Source organism: Phalangium opilio, unplaced genomic scaffold (genome assembly GCF_054372755.1).
Source record: "Phalangium opilio isolate 3A_F unplaced genomic scaffold, DU_Popi_V2 ptg000017l_1, whole genome shotgun sequence".
NCBI lineage: Eukaryota > Metazoa > Arthropoda > Arachnida > Opiliones > Phalangiidae > Phalangium > Phalangium opilio.
In genome coordinates this window covers 5,785,472-5,802,205 of record NW_028324151.1, presented here as the reverse complement: position 1 = coordinate 5,802,205, position 16,734 = coordinate 5,785,472, and the positions used below count along the sequence as shown (strand labels likewise).

At 33.5% G+C, this 16,734-nt stretch overlaps 1 protein-coding gene and 2 long non-coding RNA genes across 10 annotated transcripts; all 3 read left to right on the top strand.

Moving 5' to 3' along the window:
* Nucleotides 1–1,950: 1,950 nt before the first annotated feature.
* LOC149702707 (uncharacterized) lies at nt 1,951–4,041 on the top strand. Its single transcript, XM_089866625.1, has 5 exons — nt 1,951–2,596; nt 2,672–3,109; nt 3,192–3,288; nt 3,553–3,617; nt 3,680–4,041. Exons 3-5 carry the CDS (start codon nt 3,276–3,278, stop codon nt 3,905–3,907), a joined length of 306 nt encoding a protein of 101 aa, XP_089722751.1. The 5' UTR covers nt 1,951–2,596; nt 2,672–3,109; nt 3,192–3,275; the 3' UTR covers nt 3,908–4,041.
* Nucleotides 4,042–4,141: 100 nt separating this feature from the next.
* Nucleotides 4,142–13,653, top strand: LOC149702706 (uncharacterized). Of its 8 annotated transcripts, XR_016381840.1 has the most exons (13): nt 4,142–4,181; nt 4,263–4,835; nt 4,906–5,456; nt 5,660–6,055; nt 6,128–6,865; nt 7,425–8,791; nt 8,868–9,250; nt 9,310–9,789; nt 9,859–10,275; nt 10,824–11,288; nt 11,898–12,366; nt 12,973–13,460; nt 13,525–13,653. It is a non-coding gene; the product is annotated as an uncharacterized LOC149702706 (long non-coding RNA). The 8 variants fall into 8 exon arrangements; XR_016381839.1 differs by having other exon boundaries at nt 6,128–8,791; nt 11,898–13,460; XR_016381836.1 differs by having other exon boundaries at nt 6,128–8,791; nt 10,824–12,366.
* Nucleotides 13,654–13,747: 94 nt separating this feature from the next.
* Nucleotides 13,748–16,702, top strand: LOC149702705 (uncharacterized). The gene is made up of 5 exons (XR_016381843.1): nt 13,748–14,232; nt 14,315–15,095; nt 15,175–15,864; nt 15,935–15,999; nt 16,133–16,702. It is a non-coding gene; the product is annotated as an uncharacterized LOC149702705 (long non-coding RNA).
* The last annotated feature ends 32 nt before the right edge of the window (nt 16,703–16,734 follow it).

Genomic DNA, 16,734 nt, shown 5'->3' with positions numbered 1-16,734 from the left:
GTTATGATATCACTTTGCGTTAAATTTCAAAAAATGCGATTCACGTGTCGGCGTTACGATATCACGCGTTATCATAACGCCAAATGTCGGGGATATCGTATCGCAATCCGTTTGCTGGCGTTAATAGGTTTATCACGAACGTTATAAAACGTTTTCCCGATTTTACCCGCAAAAATTCAAAATGGCTGCCCTCCGTGATGCTTGCGCGCTGATTAAATTGAGGAAGGAACAAATTTAAATAGAGAAAAGGTTTTAGAGATGATACCCAAGCGTTTGAAATGCCGTAAAAAAATATTTTCGAATGCTTTTTCGGTTAACTACCACTGACTATAGTTTAATTGAGGCTCTGCGAGAGTCTTACTGGGCCAAGGCCCACAATTATTTCAAACGATAGTAAAGTAAGCATTTGTTTTCTGCTTTTATTGAAGTGTAAGTTCAATACTTATAATCGATTTAATATGTTGCTATTTTATTATAAGAAGCTATGTTTTATAGTACTGAATAAAAATTCCAATGCGCATATTACATGCAGGGAAACAAATTACCAGGGGCAAGCCTCCATACTGGATAATTACCCTCACGCCTAGAGACACCGCTAGAGTTGGCTAACCTCTCACATGCAGTTAGCTTGGGATGCTACTAGTGGTGTCTCGTGGCGTGAGGAATATTGTACAGCATGGAGGCGTGTCCTTGAAAGTTTGTTTCTCTGCACGTAATGTTAATATTGGCATAAGTTTATAAGATATGTTCCATAAGTATGACACTGCCTATACTTCTTAATGCTATACTGAGAGGTAGTTCGAGAACAACGTGAGAATTGACTACACGCGGTTTTGCAGTCCATCTTCCTTTTTAGTCTGTATTAAGCCTTTGACAGCCCTTCACCACCACCAGGCGTCGCTTTACGAGAATGTATGACGTTTCCCCTACGTCACTTCATGACAAGCTTTCATTAAGCAGTGACAAACTTATAGAACATATCTTATGAACTTATGGTATTGGTTAATAGCTTACTTTTTTCCCACTGCTGCACTACCTTCGTGGCGCAGTTTCGTTGCGGCATAAGCGGCTAAATGTGCGTTTGTTTTTGTTCAAGTTTTATCAACTGAATAAATTTCCCCTTTATGGATAAGTTTTTACCCTTTAATGTCGCTACCTTTTCCAAATTAATGCTAATTAGCTCATTTATTGCAACACTTTCCACAATATTGCTATTTTAGTTCCTTTTTACACTAAAAAGAGGCGCACTTTTAGCCACTCGCGTTGCGACTAGCTGATTCCATCTTTAATCATAATTAATTTTCGAGAATTTGAAAGTTCCTATTACTACGTCTTTATTTTCTTCCCTAAAACTTAGCAACATATTCAGTTGCTCTTCATAAACCTTTTTCCCACGTTTTCTAGGCGTTGTTGGCATTTTTAAATGTGGTTATTCCGTCAATATTGTTGAAATTTTCGCGAGCAGACAGTAGCGTCGCTAGGGTTTGAAATTTGGGGGGGCTAAATCTGGGCAAACTAGTTATTATAAGAACTTAATAAAAAAAATTGCATAATGGGTTCATTGGAAAATGTGTAGACCTTTAAAACTATCAGCAAATTTGTGTCAACGTTAAATTATTCGTATTTTAAAGATATACAACCTTTTATTGATAAAAACGGAACCGATTATAAAGGATTTTCACTCGTCTTTAGTTTATTTTTAGTTTTGGTTAGCTTTTAGTCCACACTATTGGGACTCCCTTCGAAAGAACATGAAACATTTTACTTGTCTCCATCTGTTCTTTTCTTCAAAATTGTACTGTTTGATATTGAAATTCATCTCTGCAGAGATGAAACTTAACGAATCTATCATTATAATTTTTTATATATTGCTACAGAATTTTAGGTTGCTAACAGCAATTTTTGGTAGGGTTAACGGATAATTTTGGGGGGGGCTAAGTTTGGAATTTGGGGGGGGGCTATAGCCCCCCCAAAAAAGGCCTAGCGACACCACTGCGAGCAGACGACAAAATTCAAATTTTTGGCGCCCTAAATTATTTTCTTTGTTAACGCTTTAAGTTATCCCCGCTAGATAGCGCAAATGTCGTTGAATCGCATTTCAGAGTGATATTTAAAATTTGCGTTATGAGGTTTGCGTTACGAGCGTAACGCTGAAAAATCATAACGCGTGATATAAAAAATTTATCACTGTGCAGGTGAATCGCACCCCTGGGTTCAATCCCGGCCGGTGGTACCAGTGAAAACCTGGGTCCAAACCCTTCTGCATAGAGTTTGCAAGTACTCTCCCCACTTGTTACGGTGTTACACTGTTTCACCTTTCCATCAAAACTTGCTGAGGTTAACGGTAATAGTTAATATAGTTCACTGTCGGTTGGTTAGCTGCTTGGTATAGGAGCTAGCCACCACCCCTCTATGCAACTGTAAATAAGTCACAGGCTTTGTGTGGACATCCCTTAGTAGAAAAAGCCTAGATTATTACCAAGACAATTAAATCTTATTGTAGAACTGATTTAACTTCGTAAAACTTGCAGATTTTGTACGTCCAAAGCTTCAATCACGTGGTGCATTTAACGCGAATGAAGTAAAAGGGGACACGGTAATTGCCATCCATATTTCCATTAACTAATTAATTTCTTCCGAAATTTTAATATTTCTTTCTTTACATACACAGTTTTTTCTTGAAAGTGCCAGGGGGAGTATCTTCGTTTATAATGGTTTTAAATTCTACCAACATCGCAAAATTACGGCAACTACGAATTTCAGTTACTGGTTGTGCTCTTCTCATTGGTCAACATCAAAGTGTAAAGCCAAAATTAGAATTTATGCTGACGGCCGAGTAGTGCCAAACATGGAACGACATAATCACGCTAAAACATATGATCCAAATAATATGTGAATTTTTAAAAGAAAAAATATGTTTTTAATAAATTCATATAGATGCATTTTGAGGTGTTTTATGTTAGTATTGCTAATGGCATAAAGCGTATTAAATATAAGGTCCCCTTTTAAATGAACTGACATTTCATAAAAGCATTTCTTTCTTCTTCTAGAACACATTGTATTTGAATTTAATCCGAACTTCAATAACTCCGCCGCCAAAGATTCGCCTGTAAGTTTCACATACATTTAACGAAGTCAAAGATAGTTATCTTTTTAATTAACTATACATTTATTTATTTATTTATTTTTAGTTTTTTATCAAATCAAGGGAAGGCAAGACAATTCTGGTTTTCAATGGTTATAAATTCTACAAAACCTCATTCAAATCCAAAAGAATGGACTCTCCTTGTAAATGGCTTTGTACTGGTTATTTTAGTATTTCTAAATGCAAAACCCGACTTGAAACGGATGCAAATGGAATTATTTTGCAATATCCTTTAGTTCCTCATAATCACCCTGAAAATTATACCGATGATTATTAAAATTAAAATATTTTTTAAAACGATAAATACGTTCGATTTAATTTAATCAAATTAAATTTGTTTAATTGCCTTGCACATGTCAATTAAAAATCATTTCTTTTAATTAACGACATTCGCTTCATTATTTTAGATGAAAGCAACTATACATTCAACACAAATCGATATCAAACTAATACCGATTCAAATTCAACACCGGTAAGTTCCAATATTAAATTTATAAGTTTAAAATTTAACTAACAAGTTTAAATTTTTTACAGTTCTTTATAAATTCAGCGCAAGGGAAAACCATATTAGTTCACGATGGTTTCAAATATTACAAGAATTCTCGCAGTGGTTCAAACCTCTTTTGGATTTGCACTACTTATAAAAACGGTTCCAAATGTAAAGGTCGTATTATAACGGATGCCAGTGGATCAGTTGTACTTAGTCAACCCAAGGATCACAATCATTCTAAAACTTTTAATGAGGTCACTAATTGGAAATGAAATTGTATTCCGCGCTGGGACAATTTGAAATGTAAATAGAGGTTTAGAACTGTTTACAAACAAGCTGTAAATATACCATAAACTTCCTATAAAAACTTGTGTCGAATAAAAAAGATAAAACATTCATGAAAATATTTATTTTTTCAGTTTGTTTGTTTCTTTGATCTTAATAAAGAAGAAGAAACTGGGTTTTTAATTAACGAAATTAACAATATATTTTATTAATTAATTTATAGGTTTCTTTCAAAATGGTCCTATTTCAAATATCACCCCCGTAAGTGACTCTTAAAAACCCTCGAAAAATAAACCAAAAATCCGTAAACAAACATTTGTTTTGCACCCAAATGTTTTGTAGTTCTTCATCAAATCGAGAATGGGAACCAACATTTTAGTCTGCGACGGTTTCAAATATTACAAGGACTCATTTCGGACCAAGGAATACACTCATTGGTCGTGTAGTACTAGTCAATTGTTCAATAAATGTCTCGCTCGTGTTAAATTACACGAGAGTACCGGAGTTGTAATGAGCAATGGAAAAGCACATAATCACCCTAAAACATATACTGACGAATAAAATAAATTTTACACAATTTTTGCGGCACTGTTCATTTATCCTATTGTTAGCCCTTGAATTCTAGTCCGGAGTATGATAGTATCCCTTTAAACTATTTGAAAATCATGCTAATATCCGAGGCAAGTTTTAGGGAACGGCTATTGCCTATATAGACAAAATTCTTATCGCAACTGAAGGTTTTTTAAAATTAACATTTTATTTCTAATATTTCTATTGTTACACATAAGGTAATTAAAACAATATTTTCGCACCTGATTCTTTTCAGACCCAAGTTTTGAAGAGCATGGATATTCTTCAGTTAAACTTGTATCTAAACCCGCTTTTATCGGTTACGCCCCCGTAACTAAACCGACGGTAATATTGAAATATTTCAAATAATTTCATTATAGATAGTAATTGTGACTTAATTACTTAACAATTTCAGTATTTTATGAGATCTAAACAAGGGTCAAAACTGTTGGTTTATGATGGTTACAAATTTCACCGGGACTCGTTTAAAAATGGAAAAACATGTTACTGGAGTTGCAGAGGCGTCGTAGACAGCGATACTGGACTTGTTATTAAATGCTCCGCTAGACTAAAATCATGTCATGATGGTCAATCGCCAATGACCAATTGCAAAGCTCATAATCATCCTCCAAACGTTTGAAGAGATGCCTTCAATAATTGAATATGATTTTTTTCTTTTCACGTAATTACAGTGTAATTATTCGTGTAAATAAATACTTAATTGAATCATTAACATTGAACAACTGAAGTCAGAAATTCAAATGAAAAATTTAAGTATTACAGTTAGACGTTTCATTTGTTAGATCTACATTTGCGAACACAAATTTTACTGCTAGACATTTCAGCTAATCTTTTTGTAAGTCGTACACTTCCGCGTTACAGATCTACATACATTTTAATGTTACAGATAATTACATAATCGATGTTACACCTGTTAATAACAACAGTTCGCCCTCAACTACTATGGTACGGATTAAAGGCCGACTTTCAGCGAGAAGGGTTCTAGCGAACTGAGAACTGCGCATCGTGACAGTGTCAATTTTCGATTGACCGCTGGGGCAAAAGTTGGAAGGGTTCTAACTCCTAGCTAATACTTTTTGCTGGAAGGCGGCCTTTAAGGTTAACGCCTTATTTTTTAGGTGTTTTTAATCTGGACTTTTTAATTTTAGTATTACACCAAGTCAAGACAAGGAACGACAGTGTTGGTTTGTAACGGTTACAAATATTACAGAGAATCATCTAGTCGTGTTAATTTTATTTCTTGGCTATGTTCGAGTTACTCTTGCGGTAAACGCGTTTGTCGAGCCCAAATCAAAACTGATTTTAACGGACTTTTATTGTCAATGCCTCCTGAACATAACCACCCAAAAACAAGCAATGAAGATAATTGAATTAAATAAAGTACGAATTTTAAAAAATTAAAAAATGTGCATTTATTTTAATGAATTTAAAAGTAAAATTAAGTCGCTTCCTTTGAAATTTATTTAAGAATATAATTACGATAATCTCCGCTAATTATCAATTTTTATTTAGCTACGGGAATACTTCGAGATAACTCGGAAGTGGTTAGTTTCTATAATTTAATTTTAGTAACGTTGTATGTTAATTAATGTTAATTGTGTTTTAAATTATTATAGTTTTTCATTAAGTCAACTAGAGGAAAAGACATATTGGTCTGCAACGGTTACAAGTTTTATAGAGAAACGTGGACCAGTACATGCGCGGGATACATTTCGTGGGTTTGCACTGCTTATCAAACTCAGCGATGCAAAGTTCGTTTGAGGACTGATTTAAACGGTTTTGTCACCAGTCAATCAAATATCCATCATACTCACCAAGAAACGTACACTGGGTCCAAAAAGGACATAGAAAAAAGAATTATGTACAGTTCATTGATTAATTAATTAAATAAAATTGGAGTGTTTGTTTTAACCGATTATTTAACCCAATGAAACCGATATTAACCGATTTTCGACCGTTTTTAACCGATTGTTACGTATATATCGGTAAATTAACCTCTAAAAATTGGCAAATTAAGCTCGAACCGATTAATCGGTTGAAGTGCCATATCGGTAACCGATACCGATATCATATCGGTCTGTGTCCATCACTAGATATTACACTTTTCTGTCCGCCATTTTTAAAAGCTACCCGCACATTCAAACCTTCTGCACCATATGCTTAAGGGTAAATGCCCCAGCAACACTAGTTTCAACTGTCTAGGTGGAGCACTTTGAACTCGTAATCATTTAAGACCATCAAAGGCTTTAGGCCTATTTTCTACGTGGTATTTTGAAATGAACCTAACTAATATATGTAAAAATTTTACAGAATTAACTATTGAATACGAACAGAGAGCTAGACCTTCTTCAGGGGTATGTTCAGACCTAAGTCACGAAAGAGTTATACAGGGATGTGCAATGTGTTATGTAGGGAATGGGCCTGTATAATAATAGCTTTGTCTACGAACTGATGGCTACACTAAGCCTGTGGCTTGTTTACAGGTGGGTCCCTTGACCCTTCCAGTTATGATTCGAGTATTTTATAGATGATCCCTTAAATTTTATTAAGAAACTTATTGAGGCAATAATTTATAATTTAATTAAACGGGTCATCCCTAAAACAGTAAATCAAATCATAACTCGAAAACAGTGACCCGGACTGAAAAATGGAGATAGATGTTACCAGGGATAGATTTAATTTTAGGAGTAGGAATGGAGAACGGTTTGTATTTACTTCTGTCCGACTGATAGCCCAGTAAAGAGCCCCTCCCTCCAGCACGTAACGAAAAGTTTAGACTAAAATTGATTTCCCAAAGAACCTTCCCCTTATCAGAAACAACTGTATAGTTTTTGACACGCCCTTACATAACGAATTGAACATCCCTTTAACATATCATAGCTGGTCTCAATTTTCAAATTGTTTTTCCAATAGTTTTTTATCGAGTCTCGATTGGGTGCGACTCTGTTAGTTTACGACGGATACAAATATTATAAGGAAGGTTCAGCGGCAAACTATACTTTTCACTGGGTTTGCTGTAACTCGCGTCGTAAAGTGAGATGTTCAGCGAGATTAAAAGCGGATCAGCGAGGAAACGTCTTATCCGGACATTATAAAACTCATAACCACCCAAGAACTTATTTAATGTGAATTAATAAAAATTAAATAACCGCAATTTGACCTTAGTAATGAATCAATATAATTAACAATGAAATACAGGTTGATAAATGTTTTTAATAAACCAGGGCTAATTAGAAGCTATTTTAATTTCAGATAATGAGATCGTATTGGCTTTCGATGCGAATAACAGTTCAGCGGTACGAAATGATAATTATTTTAATTATTGGTTTTAACTCTAATTTTAATTACAGTATTTTGTTAAATCCCGAATGGGAAGTACAGTCTTGGTTTACGACGGATACAAATTCTACAAGAATTACCAAAATAGAGAATTTATTCATTGGCAATGCAGCAATAATCGGCGTAGAGCCAATTGCGACTTATGCAACGTCAGAGTTAAAACTGACGCAAATGGCGTTATTATTCAAATTCCTGGATCTAAGTGTCACAATCATCCTAGACCCGGTGCTAACAAACGTACTTCCGTTAACATGAACTAGATCTTAACTATCTGATATCTCTGTTCAAATGATTCAGTAGTCTTAGCCTAACCATAAGTTTATCATGCATAATAAGCTTATGGTCTAATGTTATTGTAGTATTAAGAACGTCATGTCTGATTTTGATTTTTGTACCTGATTTTTTGAGCATAAAAATTTACCTGGAATTAAATTCCGATAGTGTTGTTAATTATCTTTATTTCAACATCACACTTGATCATCCGTGATTTTACGCGTTATGTAAACAGCAGCCGGTAAAGGCGATAATTTGGTCCATCGTATGACCTCTAGGCCATTGTCCAATGACCCTAAAAGTTACAATTAATAATTTAAGAGATTAATCCTTCGAATTACATGAAGTTAGTTATAGTTTTGAAATGGACTTATTTATTAATTATTTTAAAAGATATTTAGGACTTATTTCGATCGTGGTTGATCTGATCAAGTTATTATCTAAGTTTAAATAAATAAATAAATTAATTAATAAATCATCCATTTTTTATTTATTTATATATATTTGGTCGCTTTCAAAACCACGTACGGTAATTAATATATACAATTAATACATAATTTAAAGCGTAATTAAGTTAGAATAGCAACTGATTTATAATTTATTATATTACAGATGATCACAAGAACTTTCATTTAAATTTTAATCAAACGGATAATAATGGATCAGTTGTGAGTTATTTTATTGTTTTTTTTTTATACTGAAGATTTAATTAAACAATATCGATAATTTTTTGTCCTTTTTAAGTTTTTCATTAAATCTCGCTTGGGTACTACAATTTTGGTTTGTAACGGTTACAAATATTACAAGGCGCACTCCAACAGGAACGAAATTCATTGGTTATGCTCAAATAAACGTCCGGAAAAATGTACGGCTAGAGTTCGCACTACCGAAAATGGTGAAATAATACCCGCATTTTGTAATGAAGTGCATAACCATCCTTTAACGTATTTTGAAAAATAATTGTATAAAAATAAATTTTCAATAAAAAAATTTAACACTGCGTATTATTAATCTTAATTGATTTACATTAGAACCAAAATCCCTGGATTTGTACTGATTTTGTAACATTTCAAATTGCAGAATTGGAATTGTACAGTTTTAATTCGAATGTAGGAGAAAATTCAGTAGTAAGCGTCAGATTTAATTTCTCAGTTTATTTTTTATTTTATAATTTTTTTTATTACAGTTTTTTGCAAAAACTCAAATGGGTAAAGATATGCTGGTTTGCAACGGGTATAAATTTTACAAGGAAAATAAGGCCGGAAGAAATACTGTTTACTGGATTTGCAGTAATTATTACCAGTCAAAATGCCCTGCAAGAGTTAAAAGTGATGCGTTAACCGGTAACGTGGTTTTGAATCGAAAACCACATAATCACGAAGGAAATTATTTTCCTGAATAATATGTAATAAGGTTTTGGTGTTATTAATAAATAATATATATGGTTTTTATTTATTTAATTATGAATTATTCGAAAACTAGCTTTGAGATGTTACGGATAATCAAAATATTTCTTATTTGTAATAAATAAATGGAGATTTATTAAATGAAAAGTAATTAAGAGTTTTTATGCATTAAATTTTGGTTAATAATGTATTAATTTATTACAGAATATCAACAAAATTACAGTGTTCAATTAAATACTGTGGGAAAACATAATTTTGCGGTAAATAGTGACAATAATTAATTTTAATTTAACAATTAGTAATATTTGTTGTTGGATTTTTTAATGAAGTTTTATGAGAAAACTGAGAGGGGTAGAACCATGTTGGTTTACGACGGTTATAGATATTACAAAGAAAACAAAGCGAGCAGAAATTCAACATACTGGATCTGCAGAAGATACTTTTCTTCCAAATGTCCCGCAAGAGTGACATCTTATTTGCCAAGTGGACATATGGTTATGAATGACAAAATGCACAATCATGAAAGGGAGTATATCCCAGTTCCAAATCATTTGTAATAAAGTTTTTCAAGTGAATTAAACGTTATTTGAAAACTTTGCAAGTTTTGAATATTTTTGAGATTAATTTTTTTCGGTATGTTTGATACTGGGAATGGGGACTAATTACTTTGGATTGATTTTTTTTATATAGGCAGAAAGCCGATGCCAATTCCAAGGTCTAATAATACCCATCATATTAACCAACCTGTAGGTTGTAAGGTTAATTAAGCATTGGTGAAACGCAAAAATTTAAAATAATTTAATTTATATTGACACTTATATGCCTTTGGTTTGCTTGGAAATTAATTTTAAATGCTTGGATTGGTTATCGAATTTATTCAGAATTGTTAATAATAAATGTTATTGATTGGTTTGCCTAACAAATCATAAGCTTGCCTAACAAATCGTAAGCTTGCCTAACAAATCGTAAGCTTGCCTAACAAATCGTAAGCTTGCCTAACAAATCGTAAGCTTGCCTAACAAATCGTAAGCTTGCCTAACAAATCGTAAGCTTGCCTAACAAATCGTAAGCTTGCCTAACAAATCCTAAGCTTGCCTAACAAATCGTAAGCTTGCCTAACAAATCCTAAGCTTGCCTAACAAATCGTAACCTTACCCAACACAACGTAACCTTGCAACAATCACACCATAACATACCGTCTTATCAGCTTGAAAATTATAAATATTTTTGCGTTTCATCAATAATAATTGACGGAAAAAGTTTCGAAAGTACAGATTTTTCATTATATGAAAAGGTTTACACTGTATCTATGAAAGGCAGAGGAGTTATGATATACGATGGTTACAAGTATTACAAGAACCAAGAGAGTGCAAAGAACACAAGCTGGCTTTGCGCAAATTATTACCGAAATCCCAAATGTTTGGCTCGGGTTAAAATTGACAGTCAAGGTTCGATGTTGATATGGCAAGGTCGTACTCATAATCATCCACCTGACGACAAACTTTAACTTTTACTTTTAGAAATAGTCTATTAAGTATTTAAATATCCCAGTTCCAAATCATTTGTAATGACGTGTTTCTAGTGAATTAAATGTTGTGTAAAAAATTTGCGAGTCTTGAATTTTTGGGAATTAATATTTTTTTTTGGTCCGTTAGATACTGGGAATGGGGACTAATTATTTTGGATTGATTCTTTTTGTATAGGCAGAAAGCCGATGCCAATTCCAAGGTCTAATAACACTCATCATATTAACGAACCTGTAGGTTGAAAGGCTAATTAAGTATTGGTGAAACGCAAAAAAGTAATAATTTATTAATTTAAATTAATTGACATTAAAATGCGATTTGTTTGCGTAAATTAATTTTAAATGCTTGGATTGGTTAACGAATTTATTCAGAATTGTTAATAAAAAACGTTATGGATTAGTCTATTTCAGTCGATTCACGTGTGTAAAGGCTATATAGAAGACTGCAACCTAATTCACCCTCCCTCGAATTGAACCTAACCTAAACCTAAACGAAACCTAGCCTAAAATAAACTAAACCTAACCCAAAGTAAATGAAACCTCACCCATTGTAAAATAGACCAAAACCTAACTTAATGTAAACGAGACTTAATCTAACCCTAACAAATCGTAAGCTTACCTGACAAATCGTAAGCTTTCCTGACAAATCGTAAGCTTACCTGACAAATCGTAAGCTTACCTAACAAAACGTAACCTTGTCTAAACAATCACACCATAACATAAATACAATCGGGAATCAGGTTACCGTCTTATCCGTGTGAACATTATAAATGTTTTTGCGTTTCATCAAAAATAATTGACAGAAAAAGTTTTGAAAGTACAGATTTTTTATTATATGAAAAGGTTTACACTGTATCTATGAAAGGCAGAGGAGTTATGATTTACAATGGTTACAAGTATTACAAGAACCACGAGAATGCAAAAAACACAAACTGGCTTTGCGCAAATTATTACCGAAATCCCAAATGTTTGGCTCGGGTTAAAATTGACAGTCAAGGCTCGATGTTGATATGGCAAGGTCGTACTCATAATCATCCGCCCGACGACAAAATTTAATTTTTTACTTTTATAAATAGTCTATTAAGTATTTAAATGTACCGTTGCGTTATGTTATTTATATAATAAATGTGATAATATAATGTATAACCAGCCATCCAGAAATATCTTAATGTTCTAACAATTCTAATTACAATTAATTTTAGTTTCTAAACTGGTTTTAATAACTTGAGTGTGGTTTTGCTTTGTAGGTTTTAAAAGAAACAGTATCACTATTATACCGGTCACTGCAGTTACACCTTGCAATCCCACACCGGTAAATTCAAATTGCAATATTATAAGCCTATACTGCATAAGTATGGGTCTTTCATTGTCCATGAGAGACTGTTGCGCCATCTTCGTTTGAGAATAGAGGCATGACCTGTGATTTCCTTCCATGGTCGAGTGTTGACTGGTAGATATAGAGTTCACAGTAGGTGATGGTTATGATATTCCTGTCAAATCTTGGAGTAGGGAGTTGCAGAGTTTGTAGCCATCCCAGCAAGCTTTTCAAGTTTGGGCATCGGTTGAAATAATTTACTAGCTTAGTCATGTGTAAATAGTAGGTAGTTCTTGTTACTATAACCAGGTGGTACCTAATACTTATGCCCAACCTAAAACCAGGGTGCATGAGAAGGGCCCTCTCGTGTTAGCGCTCGCTATAGTGTATGCTATTCCACTATAAACTTCGCTCCTTCAAGGGCAAATCTGGCACCAGGAGTTGGTCAAGACTGTACTAGAAAAACACGGCTGCAAGACACCCATAAAGGAAACACGCTCGTAACAACTATTCTTTAGACCCATACTTATGAAGAATATCATAGACTTATAGTTATACTAAAATTCAATGGCACCACAATTAAAATTCAATCTATTTTTACAGTCTTTTGTAATGTCGCAAAAAGGGAGTGAACTGTTGCTTTACGACGGCTTCAAATTTTATAAAAACTGCTCTTCTGGTCGCTCCACCAATTGGCTATGCGCTAATTATTACAATCACAAATGCTTAACTAGAATTAAAACCAATTCAAATGGCACAATTATGTCTGTATGCGGCACGCATAACCATCCCAAAGCTTCTATCTGTAATTTAAAGTGAAGAAGTTAAACTTGATTTGTGATTGTGAAAAACACTCCAGTATTAAATGTTGTATTTTGAGAATTTTAATTAATATAGGTCACTATAATTTATTCAAAAAGTAAATAAATTACATTAAAAGTATTGGATTTCACTAACGTTGTTCTTTTTTAAACCTTTGCGGTTCTTACCAGTTACTTACTATTTAATTTTAAAAATTGTTTAACAATTAATTTTTAATTTTAGGTTACAATAGCCTAATATCCAGGCCACGTTTCATAACTGGACAACCGGTATATATATATAATTTTATGTTAAAATTAAAGTTCTCTACATCGAATATTATTTTTATTGCAGGTATTTGTTGCCTCACACAGAGGTAAAACCGGCAAGATGCTAATTTACAACGGTTACAAATTCTACAAAAACTGTTCCTCATCGAAACGGTCATATTGGTTATGTTCCGCATTTAAAAGTCACTATAAATGTTCGGTTAGAGTCGCCATTGATGAAAATGGGTCTATGTGCTCAATATCAAACGCTCATAATCACCCCAAAACTATTGAATGTAGACGTTTCTAATAACATTTGTTTGTGTGTATGGTGTTTTTAACTAATTTATTACTCTACAAATAATAACTATGTAAAACCAAGAACCCATATAAGAATAACCGTTTAAGTTTTACATGGGCTTACCAATATAGATGCCTGATACCTGGCTACAAAGTGCAGCACTAGGCTTTCTCCTAGTCTGCACTAGAGTTTGAAAAAACCTCCAACCCAAATCTCTCTTCGAACGTTCCCAGGTTTAATATGGGTTCTTGGTTAATTCTTGATAGAACCTTTGACCAGAATTATGTGTAAACTTAAACACTTAAAAATATTTAAATAAATACTGAAATCGTGTTGAAAGCTGTAAATAAGTTGTCAAATTTTATAACGAATAACAGTGATTTGTTCACAAATAATTTATTAACACTAACCATATTTCTTTTCAATGTTCTAGGGTCTTTTTACACGTTAAAATATAACCAGTTAAGCAATTCTTCTAGTCAAAGCTTTCAAGTAAGAAACGATAGAAATTAGGCCTACTAATGGCCTTATTTATTTATTCTTACTAACTTCTCTAATTGATTTTGCCTTTCAGGAAAGCTGTAAAAGACCAAAAAATTTGTATGTCAATGGTTACACATATTGGCATAAAAATAATCGTGGAAGCACAGTGTATTACGTTTGCAAATATTATTCTAAAGTTAAATGTCCAGCTAGAATCCGGATAATAGACGATGGAACTATTATTAGTTCGAATAAACCACACACTTGTCAACAATGATATCTTTTATCACAAGTATCGTATTACCAAGAAGAAATATCTAGTTTACTAGGGAGAAGGTTTAAGATGCCTAAATATTCGCGCGCCATAGTCCCAGTCCCCCTTTCAAAATACAAGGGGGGACGTAAAAGGAGGCCGGGCTATTTTGCCTCTCCTCAGTCGGAGAATACGTAATTTTCGTCATTCGCGTCGCGCTGACGTGAGTTTTCAAGAACCAATGAGATGCTGGGTGTAATTTAGAGGCGGGGATTAACTCCTGACCTACGTTTGGACTGGAGATGAAGCTATAAATGTGGCGAATTTATACCTTCTCCCTAGTAAACTGGATATCACTTCTATATATCACCTTAGCACGATAACGTGTTAAATCTAACTTGAAACGGTGAGCACAATCACATGTATACACTTGAAAACTAAAAATAAATATCGAAATTGTGTTGAAAACTGTGTTATACTAGTTAAATTTTGAAACAACACGAAACATCGATTTGTACACAAACTGTTAATTTTAACGATGGATTTTTTTAATGTTCTAGGTACTTCTTATAGAGTAAAATATAACCAATTAAACAAATGGTCAAGTCGAATTTTACAAGTAAGGACCATTACAATTAAGTATAGTCCTAAGGAGGGCACCGCTAACGATTAGTAATATGGCAAATGAATTGCTTCAGGTTAATCGTAAAAGACCGCCACATTTAGTGTACAATGGTTACAAATATTCACATAAAAATAACCATGGAACAACGAGATATTACGTTTGCAACAATTACATTCGAGTCAAATGTCCGGCGAGAATTCGAATGTTGGAAGATGGAACAATTATTAGCTCTAATAAGCAACATACTTGTTAACAATTAATGTTGGGTCACGTGCAATTTGTTGTACACTTAGTCATGTAAATATGTCACGTTGATTTAATAAATGTGTTTAAATTATTGCCCCGTTTTTGAGTCAATATTTTATAAGGAACAAAAGGCAAATAGAAATAATTGAGAGTGAAGTATTCACTGCCATCTCGTGGTATACTAGGTGAAAACTAGCGGATGAATGCTTGTTCTAGTACGATGGCAAACCGAATTACATTTATCGCCAGGTTCGCACTACGAAATCTATCATCATGCCAACGAACCAAAATATTCTAATGGTTCAAATCAGGGCTGGAAAAAACCGGGTTTTTATTTAGCCTGTAGGTTTTTTGAACTCTAACCCCGCCTCGAATACCTCAAAAACCTTAAACTATTTTCGACTAGTGCCGATTTGCCGACCAAACATGCTTTATGGTTAATATCATACTGGGCACTCTGGAAATCTATCATCCACTCCAGTGCCTAATTACTTTCTTTTAATCCTTATTTGCCTTTGTAAGAAATAGGTTTAAATTACTCATGGTAAAATGTAAGAGAATCTGACATGTCCCTAATTACTTTATAGACGCAAGTTACTTGGAGCCCTTTTTTAGACGAAGCAGAATGAAGGGATGGTCCGTAGTGGACAGGGTAAGCGTTTAAAATGATTAAAAGTGATGTCACAATTGAGCCAATTGGCTTTATCATGACTTGACGTCGCTTTTGTTAGCTTTCCCCCTAAGATACCACTGCAATCTTACTTAATTACTTTATTTGTATGTAGGGAGTTGTTTTTCAACGCACCAACTCGAAAGGACCCTCGTGCGTCATGTACGACGGATTCACCTTTGGTCACAAGTATAATTATGGCACAACCCGGTATTATTTATGTAAGGAATACACTCGTATGAAATGTCCGGCTAGGATACGAATTCTCGGTGATGGAACGGTCAATCGCAATCGCGAACATACGTGCAATTTAAATCAGTATTAGTCATCTACTCTATAGTTTTAAATAATAAAAGGGTCTTTTTAGGTTTTAAAAAATTTGAACATTTTTAATACTATTTTAATTGTTTCATGCAAGTTTTTCAAACTTTAGTTATGAACCTTGAAGATTGAATAACAATGCTAGTAAGAAATTGTAATCAAGTAATTTTAGAAGTAAACCAGATTTTCTTTAAATGTAAATGCAATTTTATTGCCTTTGGAGGTGCAGTACGGCGGACATTGCAATTTGACAAGAGAACAATTGCTGAAGTTGAGTTACAGCAATTGCTTCACCAATTGCGAAATTTTATTAAAGATGAAGTTTTGTACACAGTTTTATTTAATAAAATGTATATCTATCTAATGCTTGAATTTAATTTTAAGTCTTGTGATAAA